This window comes from Protomyctophum parallelum, assembly GCF_964188405.1.
Source record: "Protomyctophum parallelum genome assembly, chromosome: 18".
NCBI classification, from domain to species: Eukaryota; Metazoa; Chordata; class Actinopteri; order Myctophiformes; family Myctophidae; genus Protomyctophum; species Protomyctophum parallelum.
The window spans coordinates 12,220,387-12,246,059 of NC_139716.1; the positions used below are offsets into that span (position 1 = coordinate 12,220,387).

A 25,673-nucleotide genomic window follows, 5' to 3' on the forward strand; every position below is an offset into this window, starting at 1 on the left:
ATCACTTTATATCATTCGCAGCTGATTCCACATCTCTGTAGCTGAACTGGGGAAGGGGAGCGCTTGATTGCTTTACAAACACATGCAGTGCGGGCTTCTAAGCACCGCCCGGCTCATATGACTGTGAATGTGTGGCTCCAGGCAGCCCCGTAAAGACATCAAGCGCTATTCTCCCGTCACATAGTCTACTTGCCGAGAAAAACAAGGAAGTGATGTGGCTCGCTCTAGTGGAGCAAAGCGTAGCTACTTCTGTGCATTTAATAGTTTTATTAGGTTAATATTGCTATATGTTTGTAACCGTTTTAGAAAAGCAACAAGCCACTCAAGGCCCCAGCTTACCGGGTAATTTACAATGGCTGGGGGGTAGAAGACATTGTAAAACACCCGGTAACCTGAGACCTCTGAGGCTTTTTGCTTAGTTTTTCAACAGCTACAACAGTACAACATAATGCTTTAAAACACCAAAAGGGGGTTCCCGTCCCCAAAAAGGGACGTACTTTGTGCAGCATGCTGGAGAAGGTGGTGTTGCACTTCAGGGTGAGCTGTCGGTCCTGCGGTCCGGCGCCACTGTCGCTCCGGCGCTCCGGACTGGGCCTCTGGAACAGCATGCAGGTCATGCCGGTCCAGTCGCTGGCCCGGGCCATGTGGGCGTCCAGCGCTATGTTGGTGGACGTCTGGGACAAAACACAAGCAAAACAAACAAACTCAAATACAGTGATGTAAATAGGTTGTCAATGTAATGAGTACCAGGATGCAGGGATAGTCTTTTAGAAATGAGTCCCAGGGACATTTTATGAGTCCCACTTCAACGTTAGGAGTCATATTTTGCCTTTTTTTTTTTTTTACAAATTGCAGCATTTAACTCCCATTTCATTTTATATGGTTATAATGTGGTTATATTATTCATGTAGAAAACAGAAGAAGAAATGGTTATTATAAGTAAAGCTAGCAAAATAAAATAGAATAAAAACAGTACAGTAGTACAGTAGTGCATCCCGTGGATGCAGAGGTCGTTGTTTTATTGCGTCCCTTAACTATAAAATGCGTTTTGGGAATGTAAAATGCACCCTATTTTAATCTCTGCAAATCTATTCAAAAGATTTCGGGGACAGGAATCGTCCAAGTCAAACAGAGCGAGCAATCGCAACAGCTGCTAAAATAATAATAAATAATAATTTGAATGACCTTTATTTTTTGGTTTTCAGACAGCCAGCAATGAGTAGAACGCTCCCAAAAAAGTCTCTGTGACACAACTAGGGGCCACAATCTGCATTCAAAGATGTTCCTAGAAGCTTTGTCATTGGTCGAAAAAAAAAAAAACAGGTAGCAATGACTAACCAATCAGGAAGCAGACAGGCAAATCGACCAATGAACAAAGCTTCTAGGAACATCTTTGAATGCAGATTGCGGCCCAGACTGTGTCACAGACTAACTTTTTGTCGGAATGATTTTTTTTTACATTTTGACATATTATTGCTTATAGCAGCTTTAATGTCAATCTCAGTCGAATAAATGCATTAAAAACAAACATCTGCATTGAATTCCCTCCCATACTGTAGTACAATGGTTCTCTAACTTTTATTGATATGAAGGACCCCCAAATGAATATGTATTTGACCCCCCAGACCCCCATCTGAACATATGTTGGGCCATATATAGCCTATGTATGTATATAGGGTTAACCCATTTTGGGGCGGGAACCCCTTTTGGTGTTAGCATTATGCTATGCTTTAGCTATTGGAAAATAGCAGATCTACAAGTTCATAGCGCGCCACCGAGTGGCGCGCTACGAGCTTGTAGGTCTGCTATTTTTGAAAAATCGAAGAACGACTGACATAGAAACATAGCTTTTTCAGAAAACTGTCAGGATGTAGAAGACATTTTTAGAATCTGATCTCAGGTCAGAATGGGTTAACCAGTTTAACCCTATAGGTCATACGTGGGCAACTGGCGCCCCCCAGGGGCCACATGACACCACACGCCACCTTCACTTAATCAGACCAGGACACACGGAAACCTCGTATGAATCTGATTTCAGGTCAGAATGGGTTAATGTGGCCCTCGGGTTAATCTCACAATACTGATATAGTATTGATTTCAGCTGTTACAATTCCAAACATGAAGAACATGACCCGCTTTTAATTACTTCAGTAAGTTCAGTCTAAATTAGTAGCTTAATGAGTAGTATTAAAATGTTATTGTCTTTCTTTTTTTTTACGTCCAATGTATTTGTACTTAGTTAGGGTTAAAGTTAACATAACTACAATTTGAAAATAATCAGGATTTCAATTAAAATATAGCAAAAATAGCTGATATACAAGCTCAAAACATGTCATCTATTTTTGCCACGACAGTAATAATATGTGGCCCTCTGGCGTGAGTGGGGAACTATAGTGGCCCTCTCCATCGTCAAAGTCCACCACCCCTGTTGTAGGATATTTGAAAATTGCAGATCTACAAGCTCATGATGCTACTATATAAACGATCCTTGGGGCTCCCCCCAGAACCCACTTTGAGAACCACTGCCATAGTACAAGCTTGGCACGGTTGCCGTGCTATGAACTTGTAGATCTGCGATTTTTCAACAGCTAAAGTATAACATAATGCTTTAAAACACCAAAAGGGGTTCCCGCCCCAAAATGGGTTAACTGGACTGACCAGGGGGAAGGTCTGCGCCATGACCAGGGGGAAGGTGTGAGTGACCAGGGGGAAGGTGTGAGTGACCAGGGGGAAGGTGTGAGTGACCAGGGGGAAGGTGTGAGTGACCAGGGGGAAGGTGTGAGTGACCAGGGGGAAGGTGTGAGTGACCAGGGGGAAGGTGTGAGTGTTGTGAGGTGGACTGACCAGGGGGAAGGTCTGCGCCATGACCAGGGGGAAGGTGTGAGTGACCAGGGGGAAGGTGTGAGTGACCAGGGGGAAGGTGTGAGTGACCAGGGGGAAGGTGTGAGTGACCAGGGGGAAGGTGTGAGTGACCAGGGGGAAGGTCTGCGCCATGACCAGGGGGAAGGTGTGAGTGACCAGGGGGAAGGTGTGAGTGACCAGGGGGAAGGTGTGAGTGACCAGGGGGAAGGTGTGAGTGACCAGGGGGAAGGTGTGAGTGACCAGGGGGAAGGTGTGAGTGTTGTGAGGTGGACTGACCAGGGGGAAGGTCTGCGCCGTGACCAGGCGGTTGGCGGCCACCTTCTGCAGGCAGGCGATGATGCGGGTGCAGGCCTTGGCCTCGCGCTGGGCCATCCACAGAACCCTCTCGTCCGCCAGCATCAGGTTACTGGCCATGCTGACGATCACCTCGCCCAGCTGGGAGGAGACAAAACCAGGAGGAGAACCAGGAAACCAGGAGGAGAGACCATGCAGGAGAGGAGACAAAACAGAAGATGCATACAGTCAGTACCGTACCATCAGAACCATGCAGGAGAGGAGACAAAACAGGAGACAAAACAGAAGATGCATACAGTACCAAGGTAGCAGGTCACAGTGGAGAACCTGACTTTGTTGTTGTTTTTGTCGACTAAAACTAAGACGAAATGAAATGTTTGTCGACTACCATTTTTCACTGACGAGAACTACATGGAAACTAAATTAAAACTAAGCTACGATGACTAAAACTAAGACTAAAATATACTGACAATTTCGTCAACAAATAAAAACTAGACTAAAATGTTAGGAAGGGACATTTTACACTTGGTTACATGCTGAAAATAGCAGATCTACAATCTCACAACGCGACGCGTTTTGAGCTTGTAGATCGGCTATTTTCAGTAAGTGTAAAATCAGTCATTACGACGGCATCAAGGCCCACCATAATGCATTTTAGTCGACTAAATCAAATGTAGATTTAGTAGACTAAAATCTTATGATATTTAGTCGACTAAAACTAGACTAACACTAAGTCATTCAAGCCGGCCACTCTGCCTCCTAAACCGGTGAAGCACCAATTTTCCACAGGAGCGTAAATCACTCCAGTGGAGAATTTTTAAAACCCTTTCTATACATAAACGTATGTTAAAAAAAAAAACAGAATTGGGAAAAGATGCATGGAATCAATTTGACATGGACTCCTCAAAACTCTGTATTGACTCTGACAACCCCAGCATTGACTCATCAGTTGCAACTGAACCTTCAGCACATAACATTTAAAAAATAAGACAAATGCTGCAGAAATAGAAACCTAGCGTCCCAATAGAGCGTCGCAGTCCCGCCCCCTCGAGAGACCCGGAAAAGAAATCCCCGTTCATTTTCCTCATAGACTTTTCAGAAAGTATTTATTTAAAGACGTTTACACCGTGGACAAAGCCAACTCTTGTCGTGACAAATCATGATAACAAACACCATTTTTCAGGCCTTTCTTTGTTGGTTTTATTTTTTGTAATTATTTATTTGGTCCAAAATATTGTGTGTGTTGTCATGATTTGTCACGACAAGAGTTGGCTTCGTACGACACTTAAAAGGTCTTTAAATAAATACGTTTTGAAATGTCTATGGAAAAAAATGAATGGAGAATCATTTCCTGGGCCACTCGTCGTTCTGAAAGGGGGAGGGACTGCGACGCTCTATAGAGGGTATGCGTGTGACATGATCATCAAACCCGGAAGTTATGCGGTAACGCCCACTGAGTGGCAAAAAACTACTTTCTGGCCTCTTTGACAGCCCAGCATCCACACAGAAAAGTCCAATGTATGATTGCATTAAACGACGTTAAACAACGTTAAACTCACTTCGCCACTCACTTTGCCACTCGATTTGCCATTCACTTCATGCATGCACATACCCTTTATTCTGCGCATCATAACAGTGCAAAAGTAGCAAAAACTACAAGCTCACAACGCTTTGCAACGTAGCGTGCGGTGAGCTTCTAGATGGCCTATTTCTTTGTACAAAGACGAGATTTGGTGTAGATGGGGGGAGGGGGGGGACTAAGGGTATATCCCTGTGGGACGCTGGTCAACAAAGTACGTAGGGTTTAAGTGGTTAAATCTATCACCATCCTCTTCACAGGATGTTGTCACAGAGCTGCTGAGTGCTGAGTGAGAGCCTCAGGACTCCTCTCTCATTGGTGTCACATTCTCACCCGTCCCCAGTGAGCGCTGTCTGGGGCCAGGCGCGGCGCGCCACTGAAAGCCTTCCTACAGGAGTCCAGCAGCGGGGCGGGGGGGGGGGAATCTGACCCCCATCTTACATTCCCCCTCCCTCGGCTTCATAAAAAAAAAATCTCTCTCATTCCAGATCCTATCTTATCCAGTCTCATGTTGATTTCCCCCTGCGGATTTACAAGGAGGACAAGGTTGCTTTGTCTCGAACGTACAACTATGCAGGAAATGAGAATCCTGACGAGACACCGTCTTTCTCATTCTTTCCTTCCCGCACGGGGCCTATTTGAGAACTAAATCTTTTTTGTCCTTGAACCCGCTGGTTGCGCCGTCCATAGTACATAGCATTGCATTTCACTGCAAGACAGAAGATTATATTCCTTTTCTCTGTGGCTGTAGCTTTTAACCCATTTGGGGGCGGGAACCCCTTTTGGTGTTACATACATTATGTTATGCTTTAGCTATTGAAAAATAGCAGATCTGCAAGCTCATAGCGCGCCACTGAGTGGCGCGCTACGAGCTTGTAGATCTGCTATTTTTGAAGAATCGTTAAAATGTGGCGCAAATCATTGAATATATATTTCAGAGCGAACATTTTTAACTAAAATATTTGCTTCTGGGGGGGGGGGGGGGGGGGTCCCTGGAACTACATATTTTGAGATGGGGGTCCGTGGCCCAATAGAGATCATTCTGGGGGTCCTTGACATGAAAAAGGTTGAGCACCACTGACATAGAAACATGGGGTTTTTCAGAAATTTAGAAGCATTTTTTTAATCGACCTCCGTCCAAAATGGGTTAATAGTGATATGTAAATTAAAAGTGGCTCAGGAGCTGCTCTCTCTGAACAAAAGTCCCTGCCTTGATAATTATTAAGATATTTTTAATTAAATCGTTATTTGAATTTGCAAATAACTAGATTAATTTACATTCCGACACCTCCCAACAGCATCCATATGCCAATAAATATTGCATGCTATTTCTCCCCATATAAACACCTCCTTTGTATGGAGAATTCTTCAGGAGCATTACACTATCCTTTGGGGTTATTTAATTAATTACACTATCCTTTGGGGTTATTATATTAATTACACTATGCTTTGGGGTTATTATATTAATTACACTATCCTTTGGGGTTATTATATTAATTACACTATCCTTTGGGGTTATTATATTAATTACACTATGCTTTGGGGTTATTATATTAATTACACTATCCTTTGGGGTTATTATATTAATTACACTATCCTTTGGGGTTATTATATTAATTACACTATCCTTTGGGGTTATTATATTAATTACACTATCCTTTGGGGTTATTATATTAATTACACTATCCTTTGGGGTTATTATATTAATTACACTATCCTTTGGGGTTATTATATTAATTACACTATCCTTTGGGGTTATTATATTAATTACACTATCCTTTGGGGTTATTATATTAATTACACTATCCTTTGGGGTTATTATATTAATTACACTATCCTTTGGGGTTATCATATTAACAGGGCTAGATGGGACTTGCTGGGCTGCGTGTAAAAAAAGAAACAATAGTGACAAGACATCAGTCAACGAGCCTTGTAGCTTGTTAGGGCACTGATTATAATGAGAATACAGTGGACGGTGTTTCATTGTTTGATGATCACGCTCTATGCATGCTTAGAGGACAAGGTGTGATATCAGCCTATCTTAACCCATTCTGACCTGAGATCAGATTCTAAAAATGTCTTCTACATCCTGACAGTTTTCTGATAAAGCTATGTTTCTATGTCAGTCGTTCTTCGATTTTTCAAAAATAGCAGATCTACAAGCTCATAGCGCGCCACCGAGTGGCGCGCTATGAGCTTGTAGATCTGCTATTTTTCAATAGCTAAAGCATAACATAATGCTAACACCAAAAGGGGTTCCCTGCCCCAAAATGGGTTAACCCTAGAATACTAAACCCTGTCTTTGTCACACCATCACTAAACCCGGGTATATTTTATTTACCCTATGTAATAATATTCCATAAACTTCTTATAAAATATATACCAGTAGGACGCCTGAGGGCGAGAAGTGACCCGGGGTTAGTGTTCTAGGGCAGGGGTTCTCAACCCGTGGGTCGCGACCCCTCGGGGGGGGTCGCCAATTTACTTTGGGGGGGGTCCCCAAATTATTTTCAAAAAAATGTAAAGATTTTTTTTAAGATTTTTTCTTTTGCAACTGAATGGCTGGAAAATGGAAATGAAGAGTTTACATAGTACACATAGTACATGCATACACCTTCACTAATGATTATATCTGCTTTCAGTATTCATTTATGGTGTATTGTCTCTTATTATTAAGGTTATTGTAGCAGTCAATTTATATTGGGGGTCGGGAGGAGGCGGGGTCCCGAGACTTTGCCAAAGTATTTCCGGGGGTCCCCGGCCAAAAAACGTTGAGAACCCCAGCTCTAGGGTTAAATGATATATTGTCAAAGTGGGAACAACACAGCAGGCTCTAGGACGTCATCGAGGACAGCCAGTATACTTAAACCAGTATAACAACACAGCAGGCTCTAGGACGTCATCGAGGACAGCCAGTATACTTAAAGCAGTATAACAACACAGCAGGCTCTGGGACGTCATCGAGGACAGCCAGTATACTTAAACCAGTATAACAACACAGCAGGCTCTAGGGCGTCATCGAGGACAGCCAGTATACTTAAACCAGTATAACAACACAGCAGGCTCTAGGACGTCATCGAGGACAGCCAGTATACTTAAACCAGTATAACAACACAGCAGGCTCTAGGACGTCATCGGGGACAGCCAGTATACTTAAACCAGTATAACAACACAGCAGGCTCTAGGACGTCATCGAGGACAGCCAGTATACTTTACTTACGTCCTTGAACTTCTCCGAAAACTTGCTGAACTTCTCGATCATTTCGGCGACAAAGATGATGTCCATCTTGTCAGAGAAGTTGGCAGCGTTGTCCGTACAGACGAGCAGTCGACGGGCCCTGGTCACCACGTTGGTCACATTCAACGGTATCTGGTGGACACAGAGAGGAGAGAGAGAGGTTTAGAAATAATGAACTAACATTCAACGGTATCTGGTGGACACAGAGAGGAGAGATGGAGGTTTAGAAATAATGAACTAACATTCTCTGGCCCGCACACAATAGTTCTAACTAACATACTCTGGCCCGCACACAATAGATCTAACTAACATACTCTGGCCCGCACACAATAGTTTTAACTAACATACTCTGGCCCACACACAATAGTTCTAACTAACATACTCTGGCCCGCACACAATAGTTTTAACCCATTTAGACCCGACGTCGAAATTAGAAAAAAAGATCTTCTAAATCCTGACAGTTTTCTGAAATACCTCATGTTTCTATGTCAGTGGTTCTCAATATTTCATGTCAAGGACCACAAAAATCATATTTAATTGGCCGCCAACCCCTTTCTGAAAATATGTTGTTCCAGGGAGCCCCTCCCCATAAGCAAAGATTTGAGTTAAAAACATTCACTCTGAAAGAATATATATTAAAAGATTTGCACCACATTTTCACGATTTTTCAAAAATAGCAGACCTACAAGCTCGTAGTGCGGCACAGAGTGCCGCACTACGAGCTTGTAGATCTGCTATTTTTCAATAGCTAAAGTATAACATAATGTATAAAACACCAAAATGGGTTCCAGCCCAATTAAACTAACATATTGTTAGACTGCACACAAAATAGTTCTTTTCATGAAGAGAGTGACACGTCTTTGTATGATCTTCGTTGGATCATCTGCGGATGTCGCACTACGCTCCGTATGTCAACATACGTGATTTTGCACATGTCACGTACGGTAGCACACACTATTGAGATGAGCGAAAATGAGAGTTTCACATGGTTGAGCCCAATTGTCGCTACACCTCTCTCTCACAAAGCATGTAACTCCCTAGATGCCTGCTCTCTTCTCATTGGAAATTAATTACTAGGCAGTACGCATGTCAAGTCACTCCTCGTGTTAAAAAGTACTTGTGTGTATGTATACTGATCAGGCCAAGCAGAGAAGTAAAAGGGAATAATATAGTGTAAATTATATTTCTAATATTATGCATTATTAATGTATGTTTTCGAATCAAAATTAAAATCGCCAAAGTAACTAAAGTTTTCAAATAATTGTAGTGGAGTAAAAGTACAAATTGTGACACTGAGATGTAGTGGAGTAGAAGTAAAAGTACTGGAAATTGGAAATACTCAAGTAAAGTACAAATACCTCAAACCCATTCTGGGCGGGAACCCCTTTTGGTGGTAGCATTATGTTATGCTTTAGCCATTGAAAAATAGCAGATCTACAAGCTCATAGCGCGCCATCAAGTGGCGCGCTATGAGCTTGTAGGTCTGCTATTTTTTTTTAATCGAGAAGACATTTTTTAAATCTGATCTCAGGTCAAAAGGGGTTAAGTACAGTACTTAAGTAAAAGTACTTAGTTACTTTCCACCACTGCTAAATGACCTGCTAACTATAGCCAAACCAAACCAGCCAATCATCATCCCAGTCTAAACACAGACCTGGTTGATGACGTAGAGAAACCTGGTGACATCTTTCTGGTACTGGCATCGTGAGTAGTCCTCCTCGGCCCACACGCCCCGGCGGTCACAACGCCGCCACGCCCGCTGCTCCTCCCCCGAGATGCCCGCGCTGCCCGACAGCCGGTTGCAGGGCAGGTAGGCCGTGATCCCTGCCAGGGTGCGAGTCCATCTGGAGGGAAGGGGAGGGAAGGGAACACGGAGGATGTGGTGGAATTATTTAGACCGTTTATGTATTTTTTTACTCAATTTGACCCTTAGATCAGATTCTAAAAATGTCTTCTACATCCTGACAGTTTTCTGAAAAAACTATGTTTCTATGTCAGTCGTTCATTGATTTAAAAACAATAGCAGACCTACAAGCTCGTAGCGCGCCACTCGGTGGCGCGCTATGAGCTTGTAGGTCTTTTTTCTAATTAGTGTAGACTTCTTGTAAACTAAGTATTGCACAAGTTTAACAATACTTGTACTCTCTCAAGAGTCTATATAAGGGTCCATTTGGTTACCAACTCTCCCTCATTTAGGTTTACCTGGGGACCACCTGGAACCCGCTCAAGGACCACTGGTGGTCCCCGGATATAAGAATACCCTAGAACTGGACCGAAATGCAACTTTATGTGTCCAGTAAAAGTTTGAGAGTTATGACACTGGGTTTGCCTTTTGACCACAAGGGGGTGCAACTGTGCTTACAACTTGAGCTAAATAAGTTCCTTCAAACACTATACCTGTACATGTAAATATTAAAATGCACACACACACACACACACACACACATCAGAGATTCTGAGCACGTCTCAGCGTGTCTCTTCTCTTCCTCTGTTTCCGTTGGCTGACCTGAACTCCCCCTTGTTGTTGGAGACGCGTTCCGGAGCGCAGTACTTGGCAGAACTCTCCAGAACCACGATGTGGACGGTCCTGGTGGTGTTCCCTCTGCTGGTCCAGACCCGACACTCCCAGTTCCCCGTGGAGCCGGGCTGGATGTTGGAGATGGTCAGGGCACTGGAAACAAAAGGTCTATCAATGTCTATCAATGTCTATCAGACAATGTCTATCAATGTCTATCAATGTCTATCAGACAATGTCTATCAATGTCTATCAATGTCTATCAGACAATGTCTATCAATGTCTATCAGACAATGTCTATCAATGTCTATCAATGTCTATCAATGTCTATCAGACAATGTCTATCAATGTCTATCAGACAATGTCTATCAATGTCTATCAGACAATGTCTATCAATGTCTATCAGACAATGTCTATCAATGTCTATCAGACAATGTCTATCAATGTCTATCAGACAATGTCTATCAATGTCTATCAGAACACTGGAAAGTAGAGATGCTCCGATAATTGTTCACCGATCAGAGATCAGAGATCGGCCCGTATTCACTCCGATAGGTGATCAGCAATTTACCCTACTAGTCCTTACTCGTTGTGAGATATTTGCCCCCCTCCCTTGTGGCCGTGAAGGGTACTGCGCCCGGGTGCATTTGTAATTGACTAATAAATAAATTAATAATTATTAATGTGTCAAATCGAAAAAAGGGCTTCGTTACGCCCTCCATATGCATATGGTCAATGCCTGTGTGAAAAAAATGGGAGCGATTGGTGCAGGCAGTAAGGAGTTACGGCACTGTTTCTGACAGACACACACACACACACACACACACACACACACACACACACAGACACACACACATTTGGTTAATTATAGTATGATGTAGAGAAACCGATCTTTACACTCAATATTTGCACACCAATGAAATAAGTTTCAACGTGGGTGGATCATGCGTCTGAATCAGGCATGTGTGGCAATGAACCAAGACCATTCAAATCACGACTTCATCATTTAGTAGTCCCATGATCCCACTTAGCATGAATGGACGTATAGATATCTGGGCAACACAATGAGGCAATGCAAATGAACCGCGTGACACTCCACCGCAAGGCCTGGAGGCCTGCTGCACGGCGAGGCCCGCTGCACAGCGAGGCCCGCTGCACAGCGGGGCCCGCTGCACAGCGAGGCCCGCTGCACAGCGAGGCCCGCTGCACAGCGAGGCCCGCTGCACAGCGAGGCCCGCTGCACAGCGAGGCCTTCTGCACAGCCACGAGAGATGAACATCTCATTCTGTGTATGGAGTCCATACTGGAGGACACAATGACTGAACACTGAAGCATCAGCTCAAATTAGCCACTTAACCTATTTAGACTTGAGGACGATTCTACAAATGTCTTCTAAATGCTGACAGTTTTCTGAAAAACCCCCATGTTTCTATGTCAGTCATTCTCAAACATTTTCATGTCAAGGACCCCCAGAAATATATGTAGTTGTCCGCCGACCAAAGTATAAAGTATAACAGAAAAGGGGTTCCCGTACAGAATGGGTTAAACTCTCTATACTTAGTAAACTGGACCCAAGTCACTTGACTCTACACATTTCTTCATTGAAAATAATAGATTATCTACAAGCTAGCAATGTCGTGATCTTGTAGATCGGGTATTTGGGGGTGGAATCGCGGGATCGTTCAAGTTGTTACAAAACACACATAAATAAATAAATAAAATAAAAACTACCACCAGTCAGTGAATGTGTGTAGTAGGCTACAGCAGCACCATACCTGGCGATGAGGGAGCAGTTCTGCACCATGCTCTTCTCGATGAAGATGCCCTGCGCGGCGTCGGGCTCCACCATGCGTCCGTCCTGGTACCACAGAACCTGCATGTCCTCGGCCACGAAGGAGGCCTGGCACTGGAACGGGAGACTGTCCCCCTGGAAGACCACCTGGCGTTGGGACGGAGTCAGCTGGAAGGATGGGAGCTCTAGTGGCGCGTCTGGGGGACGAGACAGAGACAGATGAGGGACAGACATGGGGGAGACAGGACATAAGTGAGTAAGTAGCCTTGCCGAGCCATGAGGCCCCATAGGGGCAGGAGCCTATCTCCTGTTTCTGTAGCCATGAGGCCCATAGGGGCAGGAGCCTATCTCCTGTTTCTGTAGCCATGAGGCCCATAGGGGCAGGAGCCTATCTCCTGTTTCTGTAGCCATGAGGCCCATAGGGGCAGGAGCCTATCTCCTGTTTCTGTAGCCATGAGGCCCATAGGGCAGGAGCCTATCTCCTGTTTCTGTAGCCATGAGGCCCCATAGGGGCAGGAGCCTATCTCCTGTTTCTGTAGCCATGAGGCCCATAGGGGCAGGAGCCTATCTCCTGTTTCTGTAGCCATGAGGCCCCATAGGGGCAGGAGCCTATCTCCTGTTTCTGTAGCCATGAGGCCCGTAGGGGCAGGAGCCTATCTCCTGTTTCTGTAGCCATGAGGCCCATAGGGGCAGGAGCCTATCTCCTGTTTCTGTAGCCATGAGGCCCATAGGGCAGGAGCCTATCTCCTGTTTCTGTAGCCATGAGGCCCATAGGGGCAGGAGCCTATCTCCTGTTTCTGTAGCCATGAGGCCCGTAGGGCCAGGAGCCTATCTCCTGTTTCTGTAGCCATGAGGCCCCATAGAGGCAGGAGCCTATCTCCTGTTTCTGTAGCCATGAGGCCCATAGGGGCAGGAGCCTATCTCCTGTTTCTGTAGCCATGAGGCCCATAGGGCAGGAGCCTATCTCCTGTTTCTGTAGCCGTGAGGCCCATAGCAGGGCAGGAGCCTATCTCCTGTTTCTGTAGCGTGAGGCAGCTTGATGTACAAGTACACCCCCTGGACATGACGCTTACCCCCAATCCAACCCTTGATGCTGAGTGTCAAGCAGGGAGGCACTGGGTCCCATTTTTACAGTCTTTGGTATGACCCGGGCCAGGGGGGATCGAACCCCAGACCTCCCAGTCTCAGGGCGGACACTCTAACCACAATGACACTGAGCTGGTACCCAATCTATAAATTGCATTGCAACAATGCACTGTTAAAAAGCCAACAGTCATCATAACCAAATTAAATAATTAATCATTTTAGCTACAACAGGCCTAATACAGGAGGCAAGCTTGGGGTGGATATTTCAGGCGATGGCGACGGTCACAGCAACACAGACTTCTTGAAGTAAAATACTTAACTTAGTGTGACACAACAACAAAATGTGATTATACGGTCCATTTCTCACATTTATCTAAGAAACTCCTTCCATGGTTTATTTTGACGGAGAGAGAGAGAGAGATGGTGCCCTGAATTGTGTTGTCATGCGACTAGTGGCCCTTTGCTAGGCTTATGCAGTGTTATTTCATAACCCGCCTCTGTGACGAATGCCTAGAACTGATAAGACGTGAGCGAGTGCAAACAAAGGCAGCGCTGGCCTGGACTCTTATCTCCTGTCTCGTTGCACAAGAACCCCAAACACCACCAAGGGACAAACAGCCGTTCTGACAAAACTGATATATATACAGAGTATTACTTTATTTTAGCCCTTCAAAAACAGATAAGAAAGAATTTCCGTTAATACTTAGATAGATTGTACTCAAAAACGTCACTGGCATGTGGGACAACGTTGCATGGATATGTATCCCTTTATCCCATTCTGACCTGAGATCAGATTCTAATAAAATGCCTTCTACATCCTGACAGTTTTCTGAAAAAGCTATGTTTCTATGTCAGTCGTTCTTCGATTTTTCAGAAATAGCAGACCTACAAGCTCGTAGCGCGCCACTCGGTGGCGCGCTACGAGCTTGTAGATCTGCTATTTTTCAATAGCTAAAGCATAGCATAATGCTAACACCAAAATGGGTTATGTACGTGTAAATGTGCCTCTGTGTGTTCGTCCTTACCGCAGGTGAGCAGCTCAGGGTTGATTGAGGTAACGAGCTTGCCTTGCAGGGCACGAGGGAAGGAGCATTTGGTGTCCTTCACGCCTATGTTCCGGTCTTTGATCCAGCGCAGAACCCACTGCAGGTTGCAGTCACACAGCAGGTAGCCGGTGTCAAACTCTCTGTGGAGGGAATGGTTAATATCAGTATGAAAGCAGTGTTGATTTCGTCTGACGAAACACTAAATGGAAAGGAAATGAAAACTAACCTATGAGGACTAAAAGTAAGACTAAATATACTGACGATTTTCGTCAACTAATAAAAACTAGACTAAAATGTTAGGAAGGGACTATAGTGGACAAGAGATCCAGTATAAGTCATTTTACACTTGGTTGCATGCTGAAAATAGCAGATCTATTTTCAGCAAAATCATGAACGCAGCGTGCAATTTACGTGAAATCTTTCACAGACTTTCCTGCTAGGCTGAGGAATATATCCCACCCTTTTCCACATTGGCCTGTTATAGCGCCAAAACACGTTTTTTGGAACAAAATGCCTCAAATCATCCAATTACCATCCAAGGCGTAAGAAGAAAATGGAACAGTTTTCACATTGGCCTATTATAGCGCCACCAGGAGGCCACAACCTGACCTGCCCTGGTGGAGACCTGTACACTTTTTCTAGTTAGTATTACAATTAACAAAGACATCCTCTTAGTCGGTTAAACTTGAGGTTAAATCTGTGTCATATCTGATCACTTCTATCACTTTAACGATGTTTGTTCAAAGTCACGTGCCTCACACTGACTGTTTGCAGAGCATAGATTCATTCAGGCCTCGTGAGGCTATGCTTTACTCATTGGATCACTAAGTGTGTTGATTCTATGCTTTACTCATTGGATCACTAAGTACAGTATGTTGATTCTATGCTTTACTCATTGGATACAGTATGTACAGTATGTTGATTCCTAACCGTACTTACATTGTCTTCAGAGTCACCAAGAAGCTGTCAAAGGTGCCCTGAGTCAACGAGGAGAACTTGTTCCCCGACAGAATCCTGGGGAGAGAGAACACAGTTAATGTAAGCGGTTGCCTTTTAAAGAAACAGAAAGAGAGAGAAAATGGAAATCGCTAATGCTGGAATAACTTATTTGAAGCACGTCTGCATGATATGGGCAAGCAAACACTCCTCTATATGTCAATGTTCATTCTATATTTCAAACGGCAGCAGTTCCTGTTAACACCTTACACTATTTAAAGAACTTACAATCTTCCCAGGTTTGTCAGGCCCTTGAAGACATCCACATTGAGGCAGCCAATTTCATTTTTGGACAAGTCTCTGTCAAACAAACAGAAGAAGGACAGAACATTGTGATTAATAATAATTTCAACACCACCATACAGCAAATCGCAAAACACGCCGCATCGCTCATCTGCGTTTTTTTTCTTTAAAAAAAAAAGAATAATCATGGAAAATCAGAAATGATCCTGTAAAAAAAGAACGACAGAGATAGTATACGATCAGGTCGCCGACATACAGCCAGCCGGGACAACACTCCACACGTCCCAAACTCTTCTCCCTTCTGGCTCCAAAACTATGGAATGCACTTCCCATTGCAGTCAGAACTGAAGCATCACTCCCAATCTTCCACCATAGTCTGAAACTTCACGTTTTCAGACTCCATCACGGCCCATAGCACTTACCCTACCCCCCTTTATGTAGACTTAGATAGCATTTTAAACAGACTTATTGCATGTTATGTAGACAGCACTAGAATTGTATTTTGTGTAGTCATGGCACTTCATAGTACATAATGTATAGTATGTATAGTTTATATGCTTTTTTGTTCTTGCTTATTGTAAATCGCTCTGGATTAAGAGCGTCTGCTAAATGCCTAAATTGTAAATTGTAATTATTGTAGACAGTATTTTCAACACCAAAGCAGGGCCTCGACGTCGACGTGGGGCACATTTACAACTTCTCTGGACGATTTCAGATGATGTCTAATGTATGTTGGCCTCGGGGGAGGGGGGGGGGGGAGGGGGAGCACATCAAAGGGGAGAGAGCAACACGCAGGGAGGTGATTGATCTACCCGGATTGGTGTCGAACACGTCAAACATGTGTGTTTTTTATCCTGGGGTTGGGACATGACACGATGTCTCTGGTTAGTGTCAGTGGGGAATTCGGTAGACGGAGGATTCTGTGGCCTTGTGGAGGAGAAATGTCCACGGGACGGACGCCAGGAGGAGCGAACGAATGGGGGGAAAAACACAGGTCCCCTGTCTCTATAAATTATAACTCATGCTTTTATACATTTAGAGATAACTAGCAGTGGGGGAAAGCGTCTTGAATGGAGGCTGCACATTAATCCATTTAGACCTGGGAACGATTCTACAAAATGTTCTTCTAAATCCTGACAGTTTTCTGAAAAACCCTCATGTTTCTATATGTCAGTGGTGCTCAAACTATTTCATGTCAAGGACCCCCAGACATATATGTATTTGGCTGCCGACCCCCATCTGAAAATATGTTATTAACATTAGTTAAAACATAGTTAAAAACATTCGCTCTGAAAGAATATATATATTCAAAGATTTGCACCACATTTTCACGTTTTATCAAAAATAGCAGATCTACTAAGCTCGTAGCGCGGCACCGAGTGCCGCGCTACGAGCTACGAGCTTGTAGATCTGCTCTTTTTCAATAGCTAAAGCGTAACATAATGTTAAAACACCAAAAGGGGTTCCCCCACAGAATGGGTTAAGATTTGTGCACTACACTGACATGACTAGACAGACCATTAGAAACAATGTGTCAGGTGAGAATACATCTTTCTGAATATAAATATATTTTTTGAGAGACAGTTTTCAACGGTTCCACACAAGGTATAATAAGAAATATAGTTGTCAGACACTGACAAAATTTAGTATCTAACTTTCACTATTGTTCAAACTCCAAAGCGCCTCAGGTTAGGTATGCAGAAAATGACACAAAGTGAAACCTGGAAAAATAACCAAAAGACAACAAGCTAACATCTGAACACTAGCTAGTGTACGTTTCAAATTAGAGTTGTCCCGATAACATTTTTTTCAGACCAAGTACTTCTTGTACTTAATTTTTAGTACTCGCCGATACCGAGTACCGGTACGAATACTTTATTTTTGTTGAGTAACAACTTCTTTGAGCCCCTTTTCCTCTTAGATGCAGATGGTTCTCCGATCTACACTCATGTATGTTTGTAGATCGGCTGTTTTTGGGTGATTTGCTGCAGTGTTGGGTCAGACTTGCTCCTTGTTGCATATATAGTGTATATATATATACTATACACTATATATATGCCTATAGTGTCAATTGAGATGTTCTGGTACTCGAGTCACGGGGCCGGTTCCGAGTACCGAGTACCGAGTACTTGAGGGTGGTATCGGCCCGAGTAACCGGTACCAGTATCAGAACAACTCTAATTGAATTGTCCTGGAGAGCATGCAGCATTAACAATGCAGTTACATGGGCCAACAACAACAACAACAACATTAATAATATGAATAACTTACAATCTTCCCAGATTCGTCAGGCCCTTGAAGACATCGATGCTGAGAGAGCCAATCTTGTTTTTGGACAAGTCTCTGTAAAACAAACAGAAGAGAAAAAAAGAAAGAACATTAGTTACTCATTTCATCACCTATAGTCCTACACAGTAGACATTACTACAACACGCCATGGCAGCAACCTCTCCTTCTCCTACCAGTGCTGGCTGGCAGCCCCGCATTTAGAAAACCCGTGATCCGAGTGGCCAATTCCTACTTTGACAACCTTGAGAAAGGCCTATAATATCCACCTTTTTCCCCCCAACAAGGTACTGGGGGCTCCTTGTGTGTTTGTGTGCTTTGTTTTCCTTCAGGCCGTGTTGCCATGTCTGCTTATTATAAGCAACCTTTGACTTGTTTCTTTCTGTAAAGTCACTTGCAAATACATTATTGTAGTTGCTGGTTGATGTTTTTTGGGCTTGTGTATATAGTTGCTTCCACATTTCTTCACATCAAGGAACCCCAGTTTAATATGTAATTGTCCACAGACATCCATCTGAACATATTTTGTGCCTTTTTTTTTATATGTTTTAAAAATATTCAAAGTATTTCGATTTATTCTCAATGTATTTTAAAAATAACGTACAACCTCACAATGTGTCGCTGTGAGCTAATCAGCTAATTTCATTTGTGCTTGTTTTCATAGACCTGGGCCACTTGTTTCTCTTGCAAAACTGGCAACATAGAAAGCGAAAGAGGAACTTATGCACACACACAAACGCAATGCACCATGGGCTGTAAGAAAAAAGGTGAATACAGATCCTTTCCATCATGAAGAAGAAAAAAAGGCATAAATTCCAGATAGTGTATGTATGTATGTTCAGGCTGCCTGTTGAACATACAGCCAGACACGATTTTCAACACCAAAGAACCAGGGCCTCAACAACGAGGACAGGTCGAGGCAAGAAGCCCAAAGAATTCAGATTTACAACTTCTTAGGTTTGATTTCGTATATATGTCTATGTTTTGCCTCGGGGGGGTCGGGGTGGGTGGGGGTCAGCACATCAAAGTGAGAGCAACACTCCGGGAGGTGATTAATCTCCCGTGATTAATGTCAAACACGTCTGTTTCTTCCGTGGAGCGGGACCTGACACACTGTGTCTCTGGCAAATGTCAGTCAGTCGGGAATTTGGTAAGACACAGGTTTTCTCTGGCCTTTTGAGGGAAAAGGTCCAACACTTCTAGACCAGGCCAGGAATGAACATGGAAATAAATCTAATTCATTACATCTCCTGTTCAAACATTTAGAGATTACTACATGGGGGTGAAAGATTGAAGAACTCGTTGAATGGAAGCTGCAAGATTTAAGATTTGTAAACTTTCTACTAGAGCTACATCGCTGACTTAGACAGGCCACTTAAAACAATGTTGGTGTGAATAAAAAGATTGTTGTGACGAAAAGAGTTGAGCCAGAAGGCAAAGCTCTCCGTCTACCGAGCAATCTTCGTTCCTACTCTCGCCTATATGGTCATGAAGTGTGGGTCATGATCGAAAGAATAAGGTCGCGAATACAAGCGGCCAAAATGAGTTTTCTTCGACAGGTTGCTGGCGTCGCCCTTAGAGATAGGGTGAGAAGTTCAGTCACACGAGAGAGACTCGGCGTAGAACCGCTGCTCCTTCACCTGAAAAGGAGTCAGCTGAGGTGGTTCGGGAATCTGGTTAGGATGCCTCTTGGGCGTCTCCCTAGGGAAGTCCTCGACGCACGTCCCACTGGGAGGAGACCGCGTGGCAGACCAAGGACCACGTCCCACTGGGAGGAGACCCCGGGGCAGACCAAGGATCACGTCCCACTGGGAGGAGACCCCCGGGGCAGACCAAGGACCACGTCCCACTGGGAGGAGCCCCCGGGGCAGACCAAGGCGCAGTTGGAGGAAACACATCGACTCACTGGCCTCGGAACGTCTCGGAATCTCCCAGGAGGAAGTCACTAATGTTGCTCTGGAGAGGGAAGTCTGGAGCACTCTGGTGGAGCTGTTGCCCCCGCGACCCGACTACGGATAAGCGGTTAAAGATGGATGGATGGTGTGAAAAATTCCAAAAAACGTATGAAAGACAGTTGGCAACACTTAAAACTAAAAGGGTTGAGAATGGACGGTTGCCAGACATTTGCAAACATCGTTATCTATAACTACTTTCACCCCTGTTCAAATCCCAAAGGCTCATCAGGATCCTGCAGTGCCTGAAGGTATGCAAGAAATGGCACAAAAATAACCATAAGGCATACGCTAACATCCGAGCACTTGCTTAACCCATTTAGGCCTGACGTCGAAATTAAAAAAATGTCTTTCTGAAATACCTCATGTTCTCAATATTTCATGTCAAGGACCCCAAAAATTATATTTAATATGCCTCCGCCCCCCCCCCCCCCATCTGAAAATATGTTGTTCCAGGGACCTTCCCCAGAAGCAAAGATGAGAGTTAAAAACGTTCGCTCTGAAAGAATATATTTTCAAAGATTTGAGGCACATTTTAACGATTTTTCCAAAATAGCAGACCTACAAGTTCGCTATGAGCTTGTAGATCTGCTATATCACAACATAATGCTTTAAAAACACCAAAAAGAGGTTCCCCCGTCCAGAATGGGTTAATTATTGTTGTTGGTCCTTTAAGGTGGCGGCTGGGGGAATTTACAGTACGAGCTTATTAGTTCCGCTTGGAATGGAAGAGAGAAAAAAGTCTTTTATGGGCTTGCCAAATTATTGTGCTCACATTACGTGTCGGAGGAACGGATAACACAGTGGCAGGCAGCAACGGTGTGTGTGTGTGTGTGTGTGTGTGTGTGTGTGTGTGTGTGTGTGTGTGTGTGTGTGTGTAAGCTGTGGGTTAGCTGGAGGGATAAGCCTTCATCTTGCAACATTACTGGGATTTAAAAGAGTTTAAATATTTTCACAAAGAAAGTCAATCTTACTGTAATAACCACAAGTAAATACTTCAGCGATCTGCTATGTTGGCCTACGGTTCACCTATTATGACATGGAATAGAGGGTATGCACGTGACATCATCATTAAACCCGGAAGTTATGCAGAACGCCAAAAAACTACTTTCTGGCCTCGACAGCCCCATGCATCCAAACAGAAAAGCAAATCTGTTTGCATTAAACAACATTAAACAATGTTAAAACTCACTTTGCATGTTGCTCTGCCACTCGATTTGCCACTCGATGTGCCATTCACTTTAAGCATGTGCACATACCCTCTATTGGGATGTGGTTAACATGGTTCTCCTATAGAAACGATTCAGAAACGGGTCTCATGGTCGCAGCCAGGCAACGTATTTCCTGTAGGCGGAGTCGACATATCTGCGGTGATAGCACTTTATGTAGACTTAAATAGCATTTTATACAGACTTATAGCATGTTACGTAGACAGCACTAGAATTGCATTTCGTGTAGTCATAGCACTTCATAGTATATATTTATAGTATTGTATGTATAGTTTATATGTATAGTTTCATCGTATAGATATTCCACTGTTACGATCTTAGCTTAGGCATGTTTCATGACAACTACTTTTTATGTATGTGATGTATTGCCATGCTTTTGTTCTTGCTTAATGTAAGTCGCTCTGGATTAAAAGCGTCTGCTAAATGCCTAAATTGTAATTGTAAATTGGTGTAAACAGTAAAATCTTCTACTACATTGAATGGAAAAGTGACTCTTCCTACATCATACTTTAAATGTTTAGTATGAGGTATAAAGTACAGCAGCCTTGTGTTCATACTTCATACAACAGAAAGATTGGGTATTGGGTAAGACTTGTCTTTCAGGACCTTTCAATGCTTCGTCTCAACCATTACTCTATGGCTCTGGTCTCAGCCACTGCAGTGTTTTTTTTTTTTGACATTCCGTTTCTCTCCAAAGTTGAATGTTGCCACTACTGTTGGAGCAGCCATAAACTACACAGGTTCATCTCTACTGTTGGAGCAGCCATAAACTACACAGGTTCATCTCTACTGTCGGAGCAGCCATAAACTACACAGGTTCATCTCTACTGTTGGAGCAGCCATAAACTACACAGGTTCATCTCTACTGTTGGAGCAGCCATAAACTACACAGGTTCATCTCTACTGTTGGAGCAGCCATACACTACACAGGTTCATCTCTACTGTTGGAGCAGCCATAAACTACACAGGTTCATCTCTACTGTTGGAGCAGCCATAAACTACACAGGTTCATCTCTACTGTTGGAGCAGCCATACACTACACAGGTTCATCTCTACTGTTGGAGCAGCCATAAACTACACAGGTTCATCTCTACTGTTGGAGCAGCCATAAACTACACAGGTTCATCTCTACTGTCGGAGCAGCCATAAACTACACAGGTTCATCTCTACTGTTGGAGCAGCCATACACTACACAGGTTCATCTCTACTGTTGGAGCAGCCATAAACTACACAGGTTCATCTCTACTGTTGGAGCAGCCATAAACTACACAGGTTCATCTCTACTGTTGGAGCAGCCATACACTACACAGGTTCATCTCTACTGTTGGAGCAGCCATAAACTACACAGGTTCATCTCTACTGTTGGAGCAGCCATAAACTACACAGGTTCATCTCTACTGTTGGAGCAGCCATAAACTACACAGGTTCATCTCTACTGTTGGAGCAGCCATAAACTACACAGGTTCATCTCTACTGTTGGAGCAGCCATAAACTACACAGGTTCATCTCTACTGTTGGAGCAGCCATAAACTACACAGGTTCATCTCTACTGTTGGAGCAGCCATAAACTACACAGGTTCATCTCTACTGTCGGAGCAGCCATAAACTACACAGGTTCATCTCTACTGTCGGAGCAGCCATAAACTACACAGGTTCATCTCTACTGTTGGAGCAGCCATAAACTACACAGGTTCATCTCTACTGTCGGAGCAGCCATAAACTACACAGGTTCATCTCTACTGTCGGAGCAGCCATAAACTACACAGGTTCATCTCTACTGTTGGAGCAGCCATAAACTACACAGGTTCATCTCTACTGTCGGAGCAGCCATAAACTACACAGGTTCATCTCTACTGTTGGAGCAGCCATAAACTACACAGGTTCATCTCTACTGTTGGCGCAGCCATAAACTACACAGGTTCATCTCTACTGTTGGAGCAGCCATAAACTACACAGGTTCATCTCTACTGTTGGAGCAGCCATAAACTACACAGGTTCATCTCTACTGTTGGAGCAGCCATAAACTACACAGGTTCATCTCTACTGTTGGAGCAGCCATAAACTACACAGGTTCATCTCTACTGTTGGAGCAGCCATAAACTACACAGGTTCATCTCTACTGTCGGAGCAGCCATAAACTACACAGGTTCATCTCTACTGTCGGAGCAGCCATAAACTACACAGGTTCATCTCTACTGTCGGAGCAGCCATAAACTACACAGGTTCATCTCTACTGCCGGAGCAGCCATAAACTACACAGGTTCATCTCTACTGTTGGAGCAGCCATAAACTACACAGGTTCATCTCTACTGTTGGAGCAGCCATAAACTACACAGGTTCATCTCTACTGTTGGAGCAGCCATAAACTACACAGGTTCATCTCTACTGTTGGAGCAGCCATCAACTACACAGGTTCATCTCTACTGTTGGAGCAGCCATAAACTACACAGGTTCATCTCTACTGTTGGAGCAGCCATAAACTACACAGGTTCATCTCTACTATTGTTGGAGCAGCCATAAACTACACAGGTTCATCTCTACTGTTGGAGCAGCCATAAACTACACAGGTTCATCTCTACTGTTGGAGCAGCCATGAACTACACAGGTTCATCTCTACTGTTGGAGCAGCCATAAACTACACAGGTTCATCTCTACTGTTGGAGCAGCCATAAACTACACAGGTTCATCTCTACTGTTGGAGCAGCCATAAACTACACAGGTTCATATCTACTGTTGGAGCAGCCATAAACTACACAGGTTCATCTCTACTACTGTTGGAGCAGCCATAAACTACACAGGTTCATCTCTACTGTTGGAGCAGCCATAAACTACACAGGTTCATCTTGATGTTCTGGGCATCTTTGTAAAGTTAGTGTTAGTAAAAAGCAGGTAAAAGAGTAACGTTTGAGCAGACTAACATCAGTCACTTTCCCATTCAATGTAGTAGAAGAGCCAACTGTTTACACTGCAGATATGTCGTCTCCGCCTACAGGAAATATGTTGCCTGCGACCATGGGACCCGTTTCTGAATCAGTCTGTACTAGGCAACATCGTTTCTAAACATTAATATAAATAAATCGGTCACAGACTTTTACTTTAAAATGCTATGAAGCCATTAGTGGTGGTCTGTTCTCCATTCCTCCTCTGGTTCTCTTCACAGTCAACTAGCACTCATTAATGCCAGAGTGTAATCTCAACACTGTCTGTCTGTCAGGCCACAGGCATGTTGCACGCTGCACAGCACAGTTTACAGTTCTCGTTGTGAGGAACGATACCGTCAGGCTGAAACCTTGTATGTCTAAAAATGCTAAAAAGCTAAATGGAAAACAGAACCCTGTGTTCCATTGTATCCAATGCAGTTATTTAGCCACAAGATCGTTTAAACCCATTTAGACCAAAGATTTTAGTTAGAAATTTGCTCTGTGAAGCATACATTCAAAGATTTGCGCCACATTGTCACGGGTTTTTCAAAAATAGCAGACCTACAAGCTCGCTATGAGCTTGTAGATCTGCTATTTTTCAACAGCTAAAGTACAACATAATGCTTTAAAACACCAAAAGGGGTTCCGCCCCAAAATGGTTTAAATACTTTTCATCGGTTAAAAATGTATAATACCCACGGACAGACGTAACCACTTTCTTCAACTAAAAGATGCCGTCTCTATTTTTGGCCATGTCATTATTAGCAAAAAACCTTTCACACATTTTCAAATAACTAATTGTGTGATGTGTTGTACACTAACTAGTACGCTAAGCATGGAATACGGATGTGTATATTACAGGAAACTCCCGTTAAACTTTCCAACAAACTCCGGTAAACTGTAAATTGTACAATCACACCTGTATATTACCGTATATTAACTGTATATGCTGCTAAAACGTGAGGTTTACGGGCAAAAAACAGTGCCCATAATTGTCCCGATAACTTCCTCTTTTCACGCAGGTGTTCCGCGTGACAGGGGTGCGTGGCGTTGCGCGACAGGGTGTAAAATAGGTCGGTCACTTACGAAAACAAACACCATAAAAAGACTAAAAGATGGAGTTACAACAAGGTCTCTCTCTCTCTGCCCGACAACAACAAAGATATGGAGAATGCAGAATGCAAAAAATAGCCCCGGGCAACGACGTGATTATGCCTCCCGACGGTCCAGTCCGTTCGGGGCCAATGGCTGTTCAGCTGTTGCTGGAATGCTGGGGGGGGGGGGGGGGGGGGTGACTGACAGGGGGAGGGGCTGTGGCCCGGTTGGATGCATACGGGATGTGTGTATGTGAGTGTTTTGACAGAGAGAAGAGAGAGTCCAAAGAGAGAGAGAGAGAGATTGGGGGAGAAGGCGACGGACGGACGGACGGACAGACAGACAGACAGACTGTAAGAGAAAACGTGTGCATGTACGTGCATGCATTAGTGAGCACACACACACACACACACACACACACACACACACACACACACACACACACACACACACACACACACACACACACCACTGCAGTTATTCATGCGAGTGTGAAGAGGTCATGGGACCCCGGGAGGTCAAAAGGTGCACAGACTTGA

General features: G+C 43.9%; 1 protein-coding gene across 1 annotated transcript in view; it reads right to left on the reverse strand.

The window, feature by feature from the left end:
• Window positions 1–25,673, reverse strand: part of adgra3 (adhesion G protein-coupled receptor A3) — a 79,009-nt gene that overhangs the window by 13,536 nt on the left and 39,800 nt on the right. The window contains exons 4-12 of the mRNA XM_083789121.1: window positions 15,637–15,708; window positions 15,352–15,426; window positions 14,392–14,552; window positions 12,264–12,477; window positions 10,480–10,644; window positions 9,628–9,817; window positions 7,956–8,105; window positions 3,139–3,297; window positions 498–674 (exon numbers count right to left, since the gene is read on the reverse strand). Coding sequence (XP_083645247.1) covers window positions 498–674; window positions 3,139–3,297; window positions 7,956–8,105; window positions 9,628–9,817; window positions 10,480–10,644; window positions 12,264–12,477; window positions 14,392–14,552; window positions 15,352–15,426; window positions 15,637–15,708 — 1,363 coding nt within the window. The remainder of the gene's footprint in view (window positions 1–497; window positions 675–3,138; window positions 3,298–7,955; window positions 8,106–9,627; window positions 9,818–10,479; window positions 10,645–12,263; window positions 12,478–14,391; window positions 14,553–15,351; window positions 15,427–15,636; window positions 15,709–25,673) is intronic.